At 49.8% G+C, this 20,820-nt stretch overlaps 7 protein-coding genes across 7 annotated transcripts; 4 read left to right on the forward strand and 3 right to left on the reverse strand.

The window, feature by feature from the left end:
- The first annotated feature begins 395 nt into the window (after positions 1 to 395).
- On the forward strand, positions 396 to 2,150 carry ONS95_007611 (uncharacterized protein). The gene has a single exon (XM_058501126.1). The coding sequence runs from the start codon at positions 427 to 429 to the stop codon at positions 1,393 to 1,395; it is 969 nt and encodes a 322-aa protein (XP_058362443.1). The 5' UTR covers positions 396 to 426; the 3' UTR covers positions 1,396 to 2,150.
- A 175-nt stretch (positions 2,151 to 2,325) lies between these two features.
- Positions 2,326 to 3,056, reverse strand: ONS95_007612 (uncharacterized protein; the record flags this gene model as incomplete). The annotated part of the gene is made up of 3 exons (XM_058501127.1): positions 2,326 to 2,551; positions 2,601 to 2,833; positions 2,895 to 3,056. The coding sequence occupies 3 exons, from the start codon at positions 3,054 to 3,056 to the stop codon at positions 2,326 to 2,328; spliced, it is 621 nt and encodes a 206-aa protein (XP_058362444.1).
- Positions 3,057 to 6,971: 3,915 nt separating this feature from the next.
- Positions 6,972 to 8,311, forward strand: ONS95_007613 (uncharacterized protein; the record flags this gene model as incomplete). The annotated part of the gene is made up of 3 exons (XM_058501128.1): positions 6,972 to 7,061; positions 7,111 to 7,679; positions 7,732 to 8,311. The coding sequence occupies 3 exons, from the start codon at positions 6,972 to 6,974 to the stop codon at positions 8,309 to 8,311; spliced, it is 1,239 nt and encodes a 412-aa protein (XP_058362445.1).
- Positions 8,312 to 9,153: 842 nt separating this feature from the next.
- ONS95_007614 (uncharacterized protein) lies at positions 9,154 to 10,104 on the forward strand (the record flags this gene model as incomplete). The annotated part of the gene is made up of 3 exons (XM_058501129.1): positions 9,154 to 9,477; positions 9,528 to 9,963; positions 10,016 to 10,104. The coding sequence occupies 3 exons, from the start codon at positions 9,154 to 9,156 to the stop codon at positions 10,102 to 10,104; spliced, it is 849 nt and encodes a 282-aa protein (XP_058362446.1).
- Positions 10,105 to 10,418: 314 nt separating this feature from the next.
- ONS95_007615 (uncharacterized protein) lies at positions 10,419 to 12,071 on the reverse strand. The gene is made up of 4 exons (XM_058501130.1): positions 11,868 to 12,071; positions 11,250 to 11,797; positions 11,057 to 11,189; positions 10,419 to 10,996 (listed from the first exon to the last, which is right to left on the reverse strand). Exons 2-4 carry the CDS (start codon positions 11,671 to 11,673, stop codon positions 10,765 to 10,767), a joined length of 789 nt encoding a protein of 262 aa, XP_058362447.1. The 5' UTR covers positions 11,674 to 11,797; positions 11,868 to 12,071; the 3' UTR covers positions 10,419 to 10,764.
- A 1,233-nt stretch (positions 12,072 to 13,304) lies between these two features.
- Positions 13,305 to 15,306, forward strand: SRP72 (Signal recognition particle core component; the record flags this gene model as incomplete). Its single annotated transcript, XM_058501131.1, has 2 exons — positions 13,305 to 14,056; positions 14,106 to 15,306. The coding sequence occupies 2 exons, from the start codon at positions 13,305 to 13,307 to the stop codon at positions 15,304 to 15,306; spliced, it is 1,953 nt and encodes a 650-aa protein (XP_058362448.1).
- Positions 15,307 to 15,806: 500 nt separating this feature from the next.
- ONS95_007617 (uncharacterized protein) lies at positions 15,807 to 20,773 on the reverse strand (the record flags this gene model as incomplete). Its single annotated transcript, XM_058501132.1, has 3 exons — positions 19,919 to 20,773; positions 19,812 to 19,859; positions 15,807 to 19,762 (listed from the first exon to the last, which is right to left on the reverse strand). The coding sequence occupies exons 1-3, from the start codon at positions 20,253 to 20,255 to the stop codon at positions 15,807 to 15,809; spliced, it is 4,341 nt and encodes a 1,446-aa protein (XP_058362449.1). The 5' UTR covers positions 20,256 to 20,773.
- Positions 20,774 to 20,820: the final 47 nt, after the last annotated feature.

Genomic DNA, 20,820 nt, shown 5'->3' on the forward strand with positions numbered 1-20,820 from the left:
AACAAATCGTCGCTGTGCCAGGTCATTATTTAAGTGAGCTTGGATAATCTTCAACAATCCCGCCTAGCATTCGTCTGTTGGTCATACCATGTCAGACAAGGGCATGTGTTTATCCCCTTAGCTGCCAGACGCACACTCTCCACAGGGCACGTTCCGCTAAGCCGAAAAAGGTATAGCGCCAGTTTGCTGGGGCTTCAGTGACCAGAGTGAGTCCTTAGGCCTGAAGCGAACACTATGTCTCGCTTGTTAGAGGCCCGCTACAGTGAGCCTTACAGGGCCTTCAGGCTTGTGCGGCTGGTGGCAGCTAAGGGGATAGCAGGGGTCAAGCTTAGCGAGCGGGGTGACAACTTCCAAGCCGCCTTTCCGCGTCGTAACTTTTCCAATTGTCCAAGCCTCAACAATAACATTGAGCGTCAACAACAAAAGATGTCTTTCCAGCACCGCCTCGACGGGCTCCTAAATAAGGGCAAAGCCAAACTTAAAGAGTTTACAGACCAGCATCAAACACCAAGTCAAAACCAGAACCAACACCAGCAACCCAATCAGTACCAGCAACCCAATCAACACGGACCCCCACCAATCCCCTACGGATCAAGACCAGGAGGCCCTTCACAACAATCTCCAAATATTTACTGGCAAGCTGTCTTTAATCCTCAAACACCAGTCTCCCACATCTTCGAGCAGGAAACCGGCGATCACGGCTGGGGCAACAACGAATCCCAAAACTACACCTCCGACCCACGCAACTCCTTCTTCACCCCCGATGGCAAGCTCGTCCTACGAGGCATCGTACAAACCTCCGCACCTGACAACAAATACACCAGTGCGCGACTCGTAAGCCACCAGAAGCTAGACCGGCAGAGAGGATGTCTCACAGCGGTGCTGAGCGCCCCGTGTGCAGGCGGGATATGGCCGGCTTTCTGGCTGCTGCCATCGAAACCGTTCACTTGGCCCACGGATGGAGAAGTTGATATTTTTGAGAGTTGGAATGGGGATAGTGTGAATCATTCTTGTTTGCATTGGGGTCATTTCAATGGGGAGGATTGGAATAAACATAGGGTTGTTGATACGCCTATACCGAGCATGGCGCATCAGCCGCAAGTTATGGCGTTCGCGTGGGATCAGCCGGACAATGGACAGGGTGGAAGAGCGGTGTGGTATATCAATGGAGGAGTGGTCATGAAGGCTGATATACCGCCTGGGACGAGGAGAATCAGCGATTGGAATATCATCTTGAATGTGGCGATGGGGGGGAATGTTTGTGGTGGGCGGCTGCCGAGCGATGGCACGTACGATTTTGTCGTACATGAGTTGAAGTTGTCGGAAGAGCCGATTGGGGGCTGGAATCAGTTTGGGATGGACTGGCAGAGGGGGAGAGAGGGGAAGACCATGTGATGATTTCATGAGTTATGACTTGTGGGGCCGGCTCAGAGAGTGCGACACTGTTACAAAATCCGTGGAGTTGTGATTATCACATTTGATCGAATGGTGTATCATTTGAAAAGGGCCATCACCAATGATAAGTTACAGTCACTGGTGTATGAAGCAGACGGGGAGATACTGAGTAGGTCTACCGAGAACTTCATGTCGATCGAATGAAATTAGGGATTGGGAATGCGATAGGACTCGATGACGGTGGTGACCCTTCTAAAATCATATTTCTGCCCGAAATTTCTATGCTCAACTTCTACTAGATGAAATATTCCCTCATCTAAAAGAATAATCTAAGACACACCTCAAAACACTCAGGTCGGGTTTCTCGTACTCATAAAGGAGAAGATACGGATCTAGTAAGAGGATACTGTGACTGCCGTCATGCTCCACTAGTATACTGTTGTCCATATTCCCTACAAGATTCGGTTTCCTATACGCATCTCCAGATATCGGCTGAAGTATTCGTAGTAGCTTGAGAAAGGCAGCCTAAAAATTGCAGTTTGAAAGTAACATATCGGTCGCCACGACTACTGCCTGTTTCGATTGACCGTCTGGCTCACAAGTGGATGGATGATCACCTGCGAATGCTTGCCATCTCATGGTGTCAGGGCTGGACACCCAACTCTGACCACAAATACGAAACACATCTGATGTAAATAACCTTCACAACTGTCCGAGTATAAGTTACATTCAATTTTCATTTTTATTCAATACATATTGATCATATTTGTTATCATAGCCAGTTTGTCCCATCATTACAACTAAATATAAGGAGTCTGTTTGTTCCACAAGTTCTGCCACAACTTGTCTCGCCGTATATCTCAAGGATCCGAATCACACCCTAAACCCTAAACGATTACTTTCACAAAACGGCTGTCTATTCTCCCTTTCTCAAGCCACGACAGGTTCGGGCTTCTTGACACTGCTACTCATCGACTCCTCTGACACAACACTTTTCCAATCAATCTCGACATCTTTCTCCTTCTCCAGCTCCTTCACTTCTGCAGAATAAGGCCCTTCACCATACGTGTATGGTGGAGCCGGTCCCGCCCTTGCCACCTTCTTCGCGCGTCTATTCTCTAAGATGATGACCAACACCAAAAGGAGCTGAAGGAGGCTTGAAAAGTGTCAGTACCGACTAGTTACGCCAAATTCGGGAGACTTACACTGAAATTAGCAAGCAGCTTCCACCTGCAATCTCCTGATTCAACCATGGACCATTGTCATACTGTAGATACATTCCATTGCTCAGATAATGAACGGTGTCATGGCGGAGGCCGATGGCTCCAAGAGCAGTGAGGGCGGCGGCAACCGCGACGTCGCCGAATGCAAACCAAATTGGTCGTGTGAAGCCTGCGAATGCAAGGGCGGCAATATTCCAGAGAATGGAAACAACAGCCTTTTACTTCAAATCAATACATGCTCTCTGTCAGTCTTGCTAGACATGGGAAGTGGCTTACACCTGCAACAGGCAACGCAGTCAGACCTGTTTTGGTAGCAGGGAACCGCTCATCTATCACTCTAGCGAAAATAATAGAGTAGAGAGCAAGTCCAGCGCCGGCGAATATTCCAGCGCAGATGCGAACTGCAAGAATAACAGACATTAACGATGTAGCTGCCATGGCGTTGGGTTCTGAAGTTCTGGTGATAAGTTTTGGCTCTGGTATTCGAGCATTCGAAGGCTGGCTACCACGATCTTATAAGTTCTGACAGAAATGGCGTGAGAAACGCAAACGTCCCTTACATCCACAATAGTCGGTTCCTAGATGCGGGGTTCGTTCCCGTTTTCACTGAATCCAACCTCGTATTTACCATCCGTGGTGCTGCGTCAGCGCGCCCATCAAGTCTTGGCCTCACTAAAGGCAAACAACCAACAACACATAAACTCACTTGCATTAGATTGGTCAAAGCTTGGAAGTATACGAGAAGGAAGCTTAAATGTGAAACGCTCTAGTCAAAAACAGGTGATTGTATCTGGGATAGATTGTGGGAATGGTAACTCCTTCAGGAACGAGAATGCATCTCTCTCTTGCTAGCGAGACTGCGCCTCCACATCCACTTTTATACGAACGTCAACACATCGGCCGATGACTTCCGGCAAGAGTGGTGTCAAAAATTCCGTGACCTCACAATTAGGGTTGATTCAACCTATCAATTCATTACATGATCAGTCTGGATGAAAATCTAAATGCCAAACCTTCTGGGATGTGACCGTTGTGATCGTATCTCCTTGCCAGAAGTACTACTCTGAAATGCATCGTGGATCGTGTATTTAAAAGACATAACATCTAAAAATGCCGCATGTAACCAGTGATCACAGCTATTATGTATCCTATCCACTTACTTCGCTTGGACGAGACTGAATGGAGAAGTCGAAGTGTTGGTAGTGATCAGCCCATCTGGCCACTGTAATGGGATATTTCTCGTGTGTGACAAACATGTCCTGGTTGATCACCTAGGCGACAGAAACTGACAAACCAATGCCGCTATGCTTCTACTCGTAGCTGGTATTGAGCACTTCCCCACTGTCAGGAGCCAACAGTATGAGCCTCCAGTAAGTCCGGGCTGCTGTGCGCAGAGCAGGACGCGTACTCACTCAAGCCATTCGACGCAGCCAAGGACTACAAGGATACAAGTCACACCATTGCTCCTTTGGCAGCAGGAGAGCGCCAGTTTATGACGGATTTAGTGCCATTCATCTTGCTATCAATGTCGACAAGAGTCGGACAATCCAAAAGAAAATGTGGAGGGGTATGTTGCGGATCGACAACCGTTTTGAACAGAATATTCCTGTTCATATCACAGTCACGGGAGTAACAGTGACGACCATGTGCACAGAAGCCCTAAACTCCGTAATGACAGAACGTCTTTCAAGTCCGGCCGCAGGAACATCTTCAAGCTAGGGGGCAGTTCATTTCGAGACCATTGCTAGTGCCTGATTCCAATAGAATGAATGACCAACTGACTCAAAGATTATGACTCTGTCTTCGCAATAGAGCCTTATCGAAAACGATAGCACATAATTGCTCCACCGATACTGCGATGCGACGAAAACATTGGAGCCCCAATTCCTCCTCGCCTTATCTGGTTCATTCCTTCGACTGTGTCGTCAAATCCACCATTCAGAATTTTGAAAAAGAATGACTTCAATCCCTTCGAAAGGAAGACACATGTTGATAAAAGCGGTCAACGGCTGCATGGTCTGTAGGGAAATCAGGATACTTGGGTCCAATGTGTGGTAGCCAAGCGAAATCTCGTCCAGTAGCTGGAATGACATGATCATCAGTGACTTGACACCCGATATCCCAGTTTGGGCCTCCAGCAGCCTCCAGCAGCGTGATAACTTCGTCACCTTTGCTTTCGACGATTTCAGCGCAGTGCTTGGTCGATTTTCCTTCAGAGTTACAATCCAAAGTCCGTGATATGTTCGGAAATGCTTTCCTGTTTTCTTTGGATTCTCCAGGTTGACGGACAGCCGGAGGCATGGTCTGCGCTGGGGCTTTTGACATGGCCGAAGGACCTTGGTGCTGCAGACAATACGTCAGTATATCCTGTCGCAACTTTTCCTCTGGTATATTTCAGAGAAAGCCACATGAAGAACATCTCGGACAACGCACGGATAGCAGAGTATAGGTCCACCCGAAGCCCCAGGGATTCTCGCTTAAAGTATTTACCGAATATCAAGCAAGTCAATAGATCTGCTCCAAACAAATACTATGCGACTCCCGTCGATGGCCATAAATCGGGATCTCTGTGTTCACAGCGAACACGAAGTCTGACTGATAAGATACATTCTCCAATTCGCCATAAATCTAAATGCGGACACTGGGAGGTATCTCGCTCTTCACAGCGTTCTCGGAGCTGCTAATGGGACTTCACTTGATGGGACCTCTGGACTAACTTGCGCTAGGAACACGACATGATTTTGATAAGCTGGGATGAAAATTGAAGAATTTAGACCATGGAGAATAAAGTGAACGGCGTATTTGGCAGACCGAAACAAAAGGTACGTGAGATTGCCATGATGCCAGAAGAGGACTCAAAGGCAAGTTCCAGATACAGGAACAGGTTTGCTGATTATTTATTGGGTGCAATTTTCCCCTCCAGTATATGCAAACTATCCATACCGTGATGTATCCGTAAGCTAGCGGTGGGATTTGACTGGGGCGCCACTTACAGGGTATCTGAGAACCTGGGACGTGTATTTCATTTTGAAAGAACAGATAACCAGTAACCCACAACCATCATCTTTGCCCGGAGCTGTACTGATTGTCTCTGGCTAGATAGAACGAGTCACTTCAATTCTGCGCATGTGGCTGGTTTACCATGCTGGATGCCTGTGATCGAGGCCCGAAGAGGGTTTGTGAGAGCCAGAATTTCCATAGCCACAAACTTAGCGGAACACGGCTACCATAAAACAAGAATGGAAAAGTCAAAATAGTACAGTACAGTACAGTACTGTAAAAGGTTGCAAATCAATGCATGTTGAGTTTCTGAGGCGTCGTCGCACAAGTCATGGAGTTGTAACCAATCAGATACGAAAGTGTTCATGGACGTCGCATGCTGCCAGTTTCGGGAAGCCGGCGCATGGCTGTTGCTCGCGTGTGCGTAGGCGAATGCGTGTGCGTAGGCGAATGCGTGTGCGTCTCGGGTCCAAATTTACTGTACTAGGGCCACCCACTGAACCGGGATCACTGGTTGCTCACTTCCAGTTCTCAACAACCTAGAGCAGCTCCTAGTGATCTTGGCCAAAGCTAGTTGTACTGTGATCTCTGCATTCCGAAGACTAATTCGGAGGATTACAATCAGTTACAGTATGGTCATGGCCATGGCCATGGGCAGCAAGGACTCGAAGTCTACCGAGACATGTTCGCATTCAACGGGCCATATCGATATCCATATTCTATCCATATCCATGTCCATGTCCATGTCCACATCCACCAACCTCGAAGTAAATTACAACCTGGACAGCGGCAGACGATGCATGGCCCCACCGCCCCATATTTCCGCTTTCTTTGGCGTTCTTGGCAGGAGTTGTGGATGATGAAGGCTTGTAGATCTTCGTTCCATTGCCAAGATCCGGCTGAAAAAGATGTTATCACTACTGTACTTGGCTCCCAGGGCCCGTCATGCATCCTCTCTTCACGTAAGTATGACCGCGTCCTGCCTTTCGCTCGGTGCCTTACTTGCCTTCTGTTGCATGCTCCTTATCTTCCTTCTCCTTTCTTGTCCTTCTTTTCGTCCTGCCATGTCTACCTAGGATTGTCATTTCAATACTCCTTTCTATTAAACTTCCAATTCAGTGGTCTTGCAGCTTCTTGACGCGGTTCTCACCATATTCATTCCGCCGTGCTCTTAACCTGACGAAGATATTTGCGAACCGTCTCACACTCATTTGTTCACTTCGGCAACCCGAATCTTAATTACCACCTTAAATACAGTGGCAATTGATGAAGTCTCATCGAATATTGTGCTGAGTTTTGAGACACCTAGGAGGAAGATCTGGCAGAAAGGGGAAGCACTGGCATTTGGCAACAATGGCAGACCTCAATATCTCTGTACCTTACGAGGAGCCGGAATGGAAATCTTCCCCGGCTTGGAGATTACCTGGATGGGCCGAACCGATCGTGGGACTTCACACCAATTCTCTGAGAAATGAGCTGACACAGCGTCCAGATGGTTGCCAGTATACTGGTTGGCTCCATGATAATCACACGAAGACGCGGATTTCGTCTGCTAGGCGGGAAGGGGAATAAATATGGTCCTTTGGACGACGACTTAGACGATGATTCTTCTGACGACCTCCTTGCCCGAGAAAACATGCTGGGAGCATCCGATAACTGGAGCGAGGATTCCATCTCCACAATGAAGAACCCGCCAAAGAAGCGATTATGTTGTGGGGCTGTCATATACACACCGAACACGTCTCGGTTCTCGAACCACCTCCACAGCAGGGTTATGCAAAAGTTCCCCTTTTTGATGGAGATGTTCTATTGGATCATAACATACGCCTTCTACCGCTGTACGAGCATCATGTCGCAGGCTATCTTTTCGAAGACGGGGATATGGATTGTAGCACAAGATCACGGATTGTCCATACTGGAATTCGAGCAGTTTTCCTGGCTGAGCTTCCTTTGGCCGGTTCACGAGAGAGATGTTCAACAGTGGTTCATGCACGGACACCAGACCTTCCTGACAGTCTTGAATCGCTCGTACGCCTTGATCCATATCCCAGGAACTGTAGGGCAAGTGATCCAACCACTTCGTAACTTGGACTTTTGCTGACCTGATCTCAAGCTTTATCGCATGGTACTACTATGTTGCTCCATCCTTTAGCACCTTTTCTGTTGTGAGAAGAACTATGACCCTCACCAATCTCCTGGCATTCTTGATCTTCATCTCATACCCGTGTATGCCACCTCGATTATTACCGCGCGAGTATGGCTTCCTCGATACCGTAGGACACAACAACGCAGAGAGCGTATGGATGAGCGGAAAATACGTCAACTCGCTAGCTGCGATGCCTTCCATGCACTTCGGGTATTCTTTCTGCATCGGATGTACCATGTTGTACCACTCGGGAATCATGCGAAAGTCCCTCCAGCCGGGAGAGACTCGGAAGTCGAAGCCGTGGCAGCTCTTTTACCTGCTAGTCGCCATCGGATACCCGTCTTGGATTCTCATCACGATAATTGCGACTGCCAACCACTATTATCTAGATGCGTGTATGTCATTTTTCGTGGTCATCATTGCTTTCCTCTGCAATAAGGTGTTCTTTGTAATGTTGCCTTTAGAGGATCTCCTTCTGTGGTGTTTGAGAATCGAGAAACCGCTTCCTTCTACAGGGGATAGAGCTCGAAGGATGGCCCGGGTATAAAATTTTGGATATGAGGGCGTTCGAAAGTGGCGTTTCTATTCGATACCATGACATAGCTGAGGCATTGGCGGCGTTTTGGACGGGGAGTTCGATACTGTTATAGACACATGGGGACGGAAGGACAAGCCTGAGATATCATGAAAGGCTACTGGCGCCTCTTGGCCAAGTGAAAGACATAGTCATATACATATTGTTCATTGGCCGTGTAGGATATTCTTGTGCAATCTTTGTGAAGCTCCGACAATGCCTAGGTAGAGAGTATTGTTTCTGCTCTCAGAGCTGCTAGGAGATAACCTTAGTAACCTGCGCTAGTTTCTGGAGAACCCTCTAAACAGGTCTTCGAAGGACGCCGACCTCACCTATACATGCCTGACCATAAGTAGCTTAAGTCGCTTGTGAAAACTGAGACAAATCAGACAGCTCCTATTTTGCATTTCTTACTACTACCTACCAGCTCCTGTGGAGAAGGATGACTTTTATGAGAAATTCAAGCTGCTTGTACCACTAGCTTCTTTTAGCTTGGTTTCTATTGGTGCTGTACCTGCATTGACAGGGGTCGATCGGACAGGCCAGCAGGCGCAACCAGCCCCAGCCATTTAATATTCGAGCTCGAAGAAGCTCGTGAACAGCTCCGCCACATTGAATCATCCACCAACATCGATCCGACTGCAAATAAACACAATCTCACTCGTTTTACCAGTCTCTGCCACTGCAATCATCACTTCTTTGTTTTCAAGTGCCGCTTGACCGTTTAGTTTCAGCCAGCTTCAAGGCTCTTCATTGACGAAGTTCCCACAGCTCTTCGAGTCCATCAATCCACCCTCCTGTAACATTACAGCACAATGGCGGACGGAGGCGAAAATTACGAGGAGCTCATCCCAGCCGATACACCGGCAGACGTTGAGATGGGGGGAGATGTACCGGTCGTTGAAATCGAAGCTGCTGGCGAGGCTGAGGGTGGAGACGGCGACGGCATGCCATTCCAGGGAGAACCAATGGAGGAGGTCGCGGCTCGAACAACTTACATAGACTACCTGAAGAGTCCGGTTATCAGTTTATTGGTGGGACAAGGCGATGAGCAGGCTCTCTTGACTGCTCATCAAGCTCTCCTGGTCAGGAGCCCATGGTTTGCCGACGCATGCGCCAAGTTCAGCGATGATGTCTCCGTAAGCATTGCGCAGTTGCCATCTCATCGATGTAGCTGATCCTACCACAGGAGCGCGCAATTGACCTCGTTGACGAAGATCTCGATGCCGTTGGATGCTTCCTCGAATTCCTCTACACTGGCGACTACTTCCCGCGCAAGATTGCTGGCTCCCGCGACCTCGAGAGAGACCCAAGCACGCCTGAAGTCGACGAATCAGGCGATCAGCTCTTGAAGCATGCGCGAGTCTATACTCTGGGCGAGACGCTCAACTTGCCAGCACTCAAATCTCTTGCATCCTCGAAGATCCACTGTGTCAACTCTACCGCAAAGGGCGAGATCGCATACGCCAGATACGTCTACGCCCACACGCAAAAGGACGACACAACTATCCGTGCCCCAGTCGCCAACTTCTGGGCTACTCGCAGTCACACTTTGCGCGCCGAGGCCGAGGACGAGTTCCGCTCAATGTGTTTGGAATTTCCCCAGTTCGGATACGACGTTCTAAGTAAGCCTCCTCGTACAGGTGTTTGTTTGCCGCATACTAACTACTCAATTAGCCCGTGTGCTGGACGAGAAGCTCAAGCGCGAGAAGCAGGAGAAGATGCACCCGACTCCAGGGAGTTCTCGCAAACGTCCTCGCGCATAAACAATTCAAGCATAATGGGAGCCTATGCTCCAAGAATCACAGGAATTCAAGTTGTTTCGATATTCATAACAGTACAAAACTTAACTCTCGTCATTTTAATACGTGTCATTTCTGCAATAAGGGGGTTTCCTTCTCTCACTATGGCACTATACTGGCGGTAGGTGGCATAATCAAGGTTCTGGAAGGTTGGATGGAGAGATGGATGGCAGAATCTCGTATTGCCTTTGTATGAAAACAAGAACTGCCTTGTATTCTAGCAACCGAGTAGCGCAATTGGCGAGAGCCAAATCAAAAATAATTGTATTCATGAGTTTGCATCAGTGTTTTCATGGTATTTTGAGATTGATATTCATGTCCCATGACAAAGCGCTGCCGTCAAGAAAGAAAAAGGTATCCATTCCCACATATTTTGCGCCATTCCCTCGCTGTTTCGGAGATCCACCAGTTCAAAGACACCTAAAGCAAGACATCAATCATCAAGGAGACCTAGCTTGAAATTCCAAGCAAACTCCCGCACCACGGAGGCATCATATCCATCGTCGCGGGTGACACCTCCACGCCACACAACCATCCATTCAGCTTAAGAATATCAATACCCTTCCATCCTGTCCGTTGCTCTATCAGCACTCATCAACAACTATGAACCTCTAAACAAGCATGTCAAAACTGATCGTATTCATACCTCTGGCCAGCGGGCACGGGACCTTGACCACCCGTCCCCGACATGTTCGGCGGTGGTAACCCCTGGCTTCTGGGGATTTGGGCGGCCGCTGCATAGCCTTTATTGATAGGATGGTAAAGTAAGGCTCCAATGTTGTGCACGAAGAGGGGGTACAACATCTCGGTGATTTTCTCTTTGTTAGCGAAATCGAGAGCTCGTTCGAATGGGATCCTTAGAGAAAGGTTAGAATGAGGAGTTTGTAATGAGTGGAGTCAAGCGGGGTCAAGATACCAGACGCCTTTCAAGTGCATGGGTCCGATCTTAACTACATGTTTTTGTTTCTCGCTTTTCAAAATTCCATCTCGCCTGCCGCGAGTCATGCCCGCTACGTTCAGGAGCTTGGTTCCATTGATCATGTGGTTATCTGTCGAGGAGCGTTATTTGTCGGGATATCTCAAGTCCTAGGACTAGGTGGGGGATCTACCTTCTCGTCTAGCAACACAGGTTCCCTTGACATCGACTTGAAAGCACAATGTTCCTTCGTCTTCCCACAACGTAGCCGTAACTCGAGGTTTGGCTCCAACGGGTGCAATTTGTCCCGTAGTATCCATGGTCATGCTCTGAGCAGCATAGTCCCCATTATTTTGCCCAGGGACAGACATAGGCGGCAGCTGTGGGCCTTGCTGCTGAGATGGTGGGGGAGGGTAGGAACGAGTGGTATCTTGGGGATAACGGAGTCGGATATCGTAGGAATACTGAGGATATGGGTTCGTTGTCTGACCTTCCTGGCTTCCTTGGGAATGTTCGGGTTGAGGGAGGTAAGGCTGGCCGCCGGAGCCGTTGCCGGTGCCTTGTGCAGGCGGGCCATATGGGGAGATGTGCACTGGGAGCGGCATCTCAGATGCCATGATGCTGCCAACGGGTTGGCTTGAGCTGGGGGTGGGAAGAGTAGGATCTCCTGGAGAATTGACGGTGCAAGAATTGATGCTGTGGGGTGAGCTGGGGGAATACTGTAATCTTTCGAGACCACCTCTGGTTGTTATTAGCTGGGCTCTGGCTAGGTGGCTATCGACGTGGGGTAGCTGACCAGGGTCCGGCTTACTCTGCACGGCACGATGGATTGCAACTCCCAAGGGGGAACAGGCACTGCGGCTAGAATGGAATAAAACACGAGACGTAATTGATAAGACAGAGCAGCAGCAGACACAGAACAGATGTTTGAAAAGTGCAGCAGAGACGAAACAGAAGAGGAGAATTCAGTCCAGCTGTCGAGCACAGCCTTGAGGAGAGGAGAGGAGAGGAGAGGAGCCCAAAGTGCTGACGGACTGCATGGGGGTCAGCAACCAAGCCTCCCCTCCTACTGTACTTATATCAGCCATGCCCTGCACCGTCCGTCTCAGTGAAACCTGCCCAGTGCCTCCAGCCTCCAGCCTCCAGCATCCAGCCTCCAGGTGCCTGTTTGCACCTACTGTACTGTACCTTATTGCCCCGACCCGGGAGGGGGGACTCTTGTCTCTGCTGTGAGGCTTGGTGGTCTTGTTCTGGACGTGGAGTAATGTAAGAAGCATGTTCTACTTAGCTGCTTCGGTACCTAAGGTAAATTTACTTTCGTACCTAGGTATGTACAGTAGCTCGAGTAGGTAGATTTACCTCCGCAGGTACTCTCGGTACTGTACTGTGCTGTGCGTACAGTAGCAAGAGCTTGTGCATCTCTGCCCTCCCTTGCCTCGGACGCAGAGCAGAGTCTTCTCGAGCCAATGGGCCAATGTGAATGGGAAACAGCTGTGATATTTTTGATAGAAGGAACTCAGCTCAGCTCATCTGCTTTCTCTGATCTGATGATGATACGGAGGTACAGTACTGTAGAGCCCGGCTAGATCCTTGGTGGTCGGATAAGCACCTTGCGAGCTTGGCTTGTTAACTTCTGATGGAGCTGGAGCTGGAGCTCTGCTCTGCTCTGCTCTGCCTGTTCTGCGGGTGGACGGGCGGGAGCAGCCAGCCAGCCAGCCAGCCCACCAGGATGGCAGGATGGCAGGATGTACGGAAGTAAGTACCTACCTACCCTCCTACCCTCCTACCCTCCTACCTTACGCAGCGTCCTCCCCTCCGTACGAAGGCTCGGAAGGATACAGTACTAGTATGCTGTGGACAGCAATGGATTGGCTTGCTAAGCGAGCATCGACCCCACTGCCACTGCCACTGCCACTGCCACTGCCACCGCACTCCGCACCGCACCGCACCCAGCGAGCCAGCGCACCCAAGGCACTCGAGCCTGCCTACCCTAAAGGTACTAAAGTACGGAGGTACTAGGAGCGTAATAATGGAACATGATCCTGTCTACCTACCTACCTATATTCACCCCGCCATTTCAATTTCACATGACACATGACCTCCGTCGACTCCATCACACGGCCTCACATCTCACATCGTCCATTGCTCTCCTATTCTCTGACCGGCGCCAATCTGGAGATACCTGTGGGATATGTTGTAAACCGTTGAGTCGGAAGCATCAAGATCCGCGCACAAGAAGCCCCCCACGATGGCTTCCAACCCCACTGCCACCTTGACCTCCCTCCTCCGAGGCTCGACCATTGAAGACCACGAGGAGGTTCTCAAGGCGGCCAACGCGGTTCTGAAGTCGTCCAAACCCAGTTCCGATGCTCTACACACCCGCGTTGTAGCGCTGCTCAAGCTCGATCGATTCGACGATGCCCTGCGAGCTCTGGATGACGGCGGAGACAAACTGGCCGAGCAATGTGTTCTCGAGAAGGCATATGCGCTGTACAAGACTGGGCAGCTCGCTGAAGCTGAAAGACTTGCCAGTGGCGCAAAAAAGAGGGGCTTGAAGCACGTTGCAGCGCAAGTGGCCTACAGAGCAGAGAAGTTTGAGGATGCTGCCCGGATATACCAGGAGCTGAGCTCGCAATCTGCGGCAATCGAGGGCGAGGAAAATGACTTGCGAATCAATAGCTCGGCAGCCGATGCACAGTTGGAGTGGCAGGATAATGGTGACAAAGTCGAGCCGGGAAGGAAGAAACCTTCGAGGGAAGACCTGGAAGCTTTTGAGACATCCTATAATGCCGCATGCGGATGTATTGCCAGAGGTGACCTTGGTCCTGGAAGCGTGCTGTTGAAGAGAGCCAGGGATCTCTGTGAAGCTTTGGACGAATTGAGTGATGAAGAGAAAAGGGCTGAGGTCTTGCCAATTATGGTTCAACAAGCCTATGTGTTCACAAAACTAGGAAAGCTGGAAGAGGCCGAAGCTCTACAGAGAATGATCAATACTGCTGAGTTCGTAGTTGTCACCTTTATAAGCCTGTCCATTGCTAATTTCTTGCAGCGTTCCGGAGCCTCCTTCGAGGGTCGTAGCGCAGAACAATGGTTTGGCTGTCTCGGCAAAGCACGACAACCCTTTCATGACACAACGAATCTTTGAGTCTGTTCCAAATCTTTCTCCCACAGAAAAGCTGTTTGGGCATCAAGCAAGCATTCTGGAGCGCAACAGATACATAATCGACCTTCAATCTCAAAAATACTCTGGAGTTGCATATTCCACAGCCTCAATCATCTCGAAGTCTCCATCCCCAACCATCTCTCCATATATCAGCTCTCTAGCCGTCCTCAATGCCGCTGGCCATGCTAAAATGGGAGTTGGCAAAGCGAGTTTACAAGCAATTCTACCAATATTAGAGAAGCGTCCCAAAGACGTTGGCCTAATACTCGTCATCATCCAACTCTATATGATCACTAACAACCTTGGCCCAGCTATTAATCTCCTTGAGTCCCTCTTCAAGCGCTTAGAACAATCTACGACACCCGCAGACCAAGACGTGCGATTTGCACCTGGCCTAGTAGCCCTCGCTGTCTCCCTGTACCAGCTTTCGGGTCGCAAAGCACCCATAAAGACAGAACTGGGGACAGCAGCTTCTCACTGGCGTCGGAAGCCAAAACCATCAATCCCACTTCTTCGCGCCGCTGGCACAGCTCTTCTCCATTCCTCCACTCCAGAAGATCTCTCCGCGGCCGGCGAGATCTTCTCCAGTCTTCGGAAACAAGACGCCAGTGACCGCACCGCCATTGCTGGCTACGTAGCTTCATACGCCAGAACCAATCTCGCCAAGGTCACTCCTGATCTCGAGAAGCTGACTCCAGTGTCCCGTCTCGTGTCCGGCATCAACGCAGCAGCTCTGGAGGACGCAGGTATCCCATCCCTGCCTACCCAGTCCGCGGCGAGCAAGAAACGAGGCGCCGAAACCGAGAAGGAGAAAGCGTTACCGCCAAAGAAACAAAAAATTCGCAAATCACACATGCCGAAGGATTTCGAGGAGGGGAGGAAAATGGACCCGGAGCGATGGCTGCCGTTGAGGGATCGTAGCAGCTATCGACCCAAGGGCAAGAAGGGAAAGAAGAAGGCTATGGATCTGACTCAGGGTGGTGTTGTGAAGGACGAGGAGAGTCTGGAGCTCGCTGGTGGAGCGGGTACTGTGAGAGTTGAGAAAGCGACTGGCGGGAAGCCAAAGAAGAAAAAGGGAAAAAAGTAAACAAATTCTCGGCTACAATAAAAGTCCTAGAACTCTAGAGGACGCCCAAGAACTACGGTATCTATTTCTAACACCTACCATTCCCATCACTGGAGTCATCCTGACATGCTCAAAATGAATGTGTCTATCAGAGAAGCAAGATACCCATCTCATACCAAGTCATTTCTTTCTTCAAAGCTCCCATGATCGGAGCTAAAATCTACCTGAGCCAGCATAAGCAAGTCTGCACTGCTCAGCCCTGAACTAAACGCCAACCGATTCTCTCCCCCAAATCATGAAAGGGTCTGGGAATACTGATAGTCTACCATCTAATATACACCCTCACATGCCTGACCCGAAAGAAACCGTGCTTTTTGGTTGCAATGTTGTCGCCTGATTCCTTGATACCCCCCACCCAAATTCACGCCATGCCTGCCAAACTCCAGAAACGTACACGAAGGAGTGTTGAAGTGATCTGATCAAATAAAACATATAAAAAGTTTCCCGCGTTATGCCGTGCCTCAAGCGCTGATGGCAGTCTGCAATATCGATAATCTCTCGTTCTCGCCTTGGGCATCGAGATCCATGCCATCATCATGTCGCAGTGGTGTGAGGTTCTTCTCTGACAATGCCCGCACGGCCGGGGAATTCGAGGCTTCAGGGGTGTAGAACATTGCTTGTTGAGCTTGGCTTACGGGACGGCTGCTACTTGTGTCTCCGTCTTCGTCCTCGGCCTGCGGCAGTGGTGTTCTCCGGCCTTCCGACAAGCTGATTGCAGCATCACTGTCTTCGCCGTCGGAAGCCATAGAGTCAGAAGGGCCAAGCGAGTGGCTTGCTAATTTCCGGTGCAAGTCTCGGAAACTCCTCGCAGTCGCTGTGCTGGTCGTAGCTTGCGAATCATGGCGCTCGTGAAACACATAGGGCTCAGCTAGAACAGAATGGAAGTCATCCTCAATAGCTGTGGAGGATAAATGTGCTGGCTCATCTTTGTGTGGTTGTTTCCGGAGACGAATTCGCTCCTCTTGCGACATGCTCTGGAGTTCCGATCCGAAAGTTATTACAGATGCTTTTTTGCCATGAACGACAAAACTTCCGGTGCCTCGAGACAGGACATCATCTTTGCCTTCCTCTGACATGCCCGCACTTGAGGAAGAGTCTTTGCCTTTTCGACTCCGCGTGTGTGAAGGAACGTGGGTTTCTCGAAGGGTCCGGTGCAGGCTCCGACGAATTTTTCCTCTATCCAACCTGTCTTTCTCTACAACCTGATCCTTCCCTTCTTCATTCCCAAGGCTGGTAACAGGTCGCTTGCCATCTGGAGTCTTGTCCATGTCTATAGTTACAAGTCCTTCTTGTTCAAGAACAGCCTGCTCTGCAGCGTCAATGTTTGGTGAAGGAGCTCGTTGAGACTCGCCACTTGCTATTGGCTTCAGACTGGATTTTGATGGGGTGGCAGCTAAGTTGGGGCTAGAAGGCAAAACAGCGCTTGAGAAAGAAGGTTTGCGTGCACTACGTGAATCAAAGGTAAGTGGTGGAAGCTCCCACGATGCTTGTGCCTTGTTAAAACTCGAAGATTTTGTCAGCTCGGGCGGGGTTTGGAAAATATCATCCAACTCATTTTCATGGCGGATGGGCGAAGTGGGTACATTTGCAGTGGATGGGCGATTGGCTGACTGTGCAATTGGCGAACGAGGGGTTCGTAGAGGGGTATTGCTACTTGCCTTCGAAGGCAGGCGAGCCAGATTATCGCGATCGGACGTGGGAGTCTCTGCCAAGTCACGCCGAGGCGATGCCACCGTGGGGTTCTTCTCTTCCTCAAGGTCCATAGTCAAGATATCCTTGTGGCACTTCAGACGCCAGATTTCCATTCGTCCCCATTTCAGCTGAGCAGCCATCCGCCCAGCAGCTAGAATGACTTGCTCCCTGGTCTTTTGTTGGATTGGGGCAAGGATCTGAAGATGGCGGGCATTTCTGAGTTGTGCGTCGAGCTGTTTTTGAGCAGCAGCGAGTTTGACCTCGGCATCGGCAATCTTTTGCAACATGATCTCTCGTCTGGCAGCAAGAATGTCTTGTGCCATTTGTATATCAATCCTCCCACTAACAATAGTAACTTCACCTGTTGGGGTCTGAACAGATTTTGTGGACTCGTTGTGGCTATCCAATCGTCGAATTCCTCGGGTACGTTGGCCTTCGTAGTTGCCCCCGACTACACCTCTCATCCTAACACCCGACGTTCTGAATGCCGCGGCATAATTGAGTTTCGCAAGCCAGTCGTTCATTTCATGCTCATTGTCGGCGAGAAATGTCTCTTCGAAGCCTCCATGTCGAACAAACACGAAGGCATTCTTGTGCTTCTTGTACGTCGAATCCAGCAAGGCAACAGCATCATCCGTAGACATCAGTGCGTCTGGTTTGAACGAATCTAGGGGAGGCTTAAAGATGACCGGAATCCCATCATGTCCTTGCTTAACATGCGTTTCCAACTGGTGTATCAAGCTCTTGATCCAGGCGGTATTTCGAAAAAAATAGAGCTGGGCACCTGTTAAGATAGCACCCCATTCCTGCCAAGGCGATCTTGTTTTCTTCTTTTTGGCATCCTTGCGCCATAGCAGTCCGACCTTGGTAATTTTGATGTCGACAATCCCAGGATGGGCTTCTTCTGGGTTGTTTAGAGTCTTATCGTTCATGAAAGCGTCGGGTCTCGATCTCGCAGATACAATTTGCAAAACCCCAGTCCGGAAAAATGTCTTCTGTAGGTCTTGCAGATTAAGAGATGTAGCTGTGCCCAGATAGCTGTAAGGTTCCTCCAAACACATCACATCTTTAAGATTGGGTCTTAGCGAATCAAGCTTGCTATCTATGATGAGGGTGTAGGGATCGACCGGTTCCTTAGATGGGCGTTTGGTGGGATCTACAGCTCCACGAGGAAAGATTGACTTCTTCTTGGTTTTGTGCTGTATAATGCGTTCGCCGTTTATATCAAGATCATCCTCGACATGGATGAAAGGTGTGTAAGAGATGTTATCGTAGAAGCATTCGAGTATTTCATCAAATATGCCTTCTCCTCTGGTATTCTTGAGATAGTCTGGTTTCTGCATCTTGTGCTTGTTGTTCTTGTTGAATACATCAGTGTGGAGAATGAGTAGAGAGAATGCGATAAAATATGCTTGATCAGGAGATGCATATATTCCAGGATTGCATTCGTGGTATCTGTTAGCAAATCCTTGTAAGCACCTGTCAATCTGCTGAGTTTCCTTTGGAAGCTCAACTTCCATAAGCAGTTTTCGAATCGCCATATCCATTGGGTCACCAAAAAACCCAAAGCCACGCATGTAACTTCGCAGGACGGCCTGAGAGAATGGATCCGTGCCTTTAGACAGCACACTAGCGACGACACCTCTGCTGACTGCTTCCTCAAGACGAACGAGATATTTCGCAGGTGTATCATCTTCATACCTTTCTGGCAATACTATCGGTGCTACTGGCTCTCTGACTAGCTGCATCGAATTGTTCTTTGATGTACTGGAACCTGGAGTAGCCGGTCCAGATCCGTAATGGAAAGGTGGTTCTGAGTTCTGTCGAAGTCTGTGGGAAAGGCCAAATAGATCCCCAAAGCTTTTCCTCCCTGTCGAAGTTGACGTGCGAGTAGAAGGTAACGTGGGTGTTGGTAACGAATCCTCTGTTGGCATGTTTCTCAAGGAGCTCAGGGTTGAAGATCTACCCCTAAGGCCAAGCCTTGCGCGATTTGGAGATGACTTTGTGGATGCTGCAGAGCCATGTCGCAACAACGGAGTTGCAAATGCGGTGGAAGCTTTGGCAAGAGCAGTATGTGAATGGCTGGGGGACGGAAGTGGTGACGCAAAGCGTCCTTGAGCTCCCACATCGTCCGCCGAAGGAGACCGAAGCGCTTTCACCGCAGGAGATTCTGTTCCTAGAATCCTTGAAGAACTTGCTGAATTTCGAGGTGCAGCAACTAGAGATTGGGAGGACTCTTGATTGTGAGTCTTTTGGGGAAGATGCGACAGGTCAAACAGTGGCGCAGGCTTCTTGCGACGGGGCAGACGGAAGAAAGTAGTGGTTGTATGGACAGTGTGCGTAGTGGTTGTGGTCGTTGCGTACACGCCATGATCTCCAGAGCTGCCATCCGACCTGGAAGATTCAGACAATCGAGTAATAGGGAGTGCCAGGGTTGAATTGCCGTCATCGCCATATGCTGGGGGAGAGCCTCCAACATGGGTTACAGGGCGCTCTGGCTCGTCAAATGTAACTCTGCCTTTGGTACCAGATGGTGCTGACTCGGACATTGTCTTCCTCCGCTCCTTCTTTTCATTCTTTGTAATATCTGAGGAAATTGGCTCTTCGGCTTGGCTGTCCATGGACGAGGTCTTTGTTCGACCTGGGAGCTTAACCCTCGACTTCTTCTTTGTTGGTCGTGCCGCGTTAATGTCCATTGTTGGCGCGGTCGTAATTATCTCTGGAGCTGGCATCTGGTCAAAGGTGAAGTCAGAGGGGATGGAATTGGCACTTACGTTGAGGTAGAGGAGGGGTATCAGCATCAGCACGAGCTTGCATGCGGGCTGCCGCCAAGTCAGCATAGAATTGCTACCAGATGTGCAAAGTGAACAAATTTACGTACCCCTGGTGGCCAATTGAGAATCTGAGGCGTGCCGAAACTTCAACATGCTGAAGCGACGATGTTTTTGGCTCTCTTCTTGGATTGGTGGTGACACAGTTCGTAGGGACTCGGCACCACCCTCAGCTGGTGTACCATTTGAAGATGAGCCATCTACTGCAACATCTGGCGACAAGAAATCGGCGGCCGATAGCCGTCGTGGAATTTGTTCGCTGGCCCTGCTATCAACGACGGGTACTGGCAAGTTGTTCGAGGACTCGGCGGGATAGAAGCTGTGTCGTCGAAGATCTGCATTGCTCGAAGGACCGCGGCGCCTCAACAGGCCGGTCATCAGAGGCATGGTAGAATCGGGAGTCGTGAAATCATTGATCTCGGCGACTCGAAGTGCTTTGGGGGTATGTGGCTGATCGAAGGCACATTCGTGATGATTGATGCAATGAGTGCAGTGTTTCTCGTTGCTTGTTTCGAAGGGAGGGGAGGCGAGGCGCGGCCAAGGGGCTGGATCGAGGCTGGATCGAGGCTGGATCGAGGCTGGGAAAATCCTGGCAGAATATAGTAAGGAACCAACAGGAACTTCAATGCTCAGATGCTGGACGTCGAGATCGGATTGGATTGGATTGGATTGGAATGATTGATTTCAAAACGAAAGACTAGGGACAGGAACAAAACGATCGACTCGGCTTCAGGATATCCGGCAGGGACCAGGAGAGGAGGAGAGGAGGAGAGGAGAGGAGAGGAGAAGATAGGACAGGGCAGACAAGGGTGCGAGGATCAATCAAGAACTCGAATATGCAACTGTGATGGTATACTTCGTAAGTACCCAGGCAGCTAGGTAGAGCGAAGGATAAGGTAGGGAAGGTAATTAGGGGGAGGTGCAGGCAGAGAGGCAGAGAGGCAGAGAGGCA

The sequence above is a fragment of the Cadophora gregata genome, assembly GCF_030347475.1.
Source record: "Cadophora gregata isolate MNR1 chromosome Unknown scaffold_2, whole genome shotgun sequence".
NCBI lineage: Eukaryota > Fungi > Ascomycota > Leotiomycetes > Helotiales > Ploettnerulaceae > Cadophora > Cadophora gregata.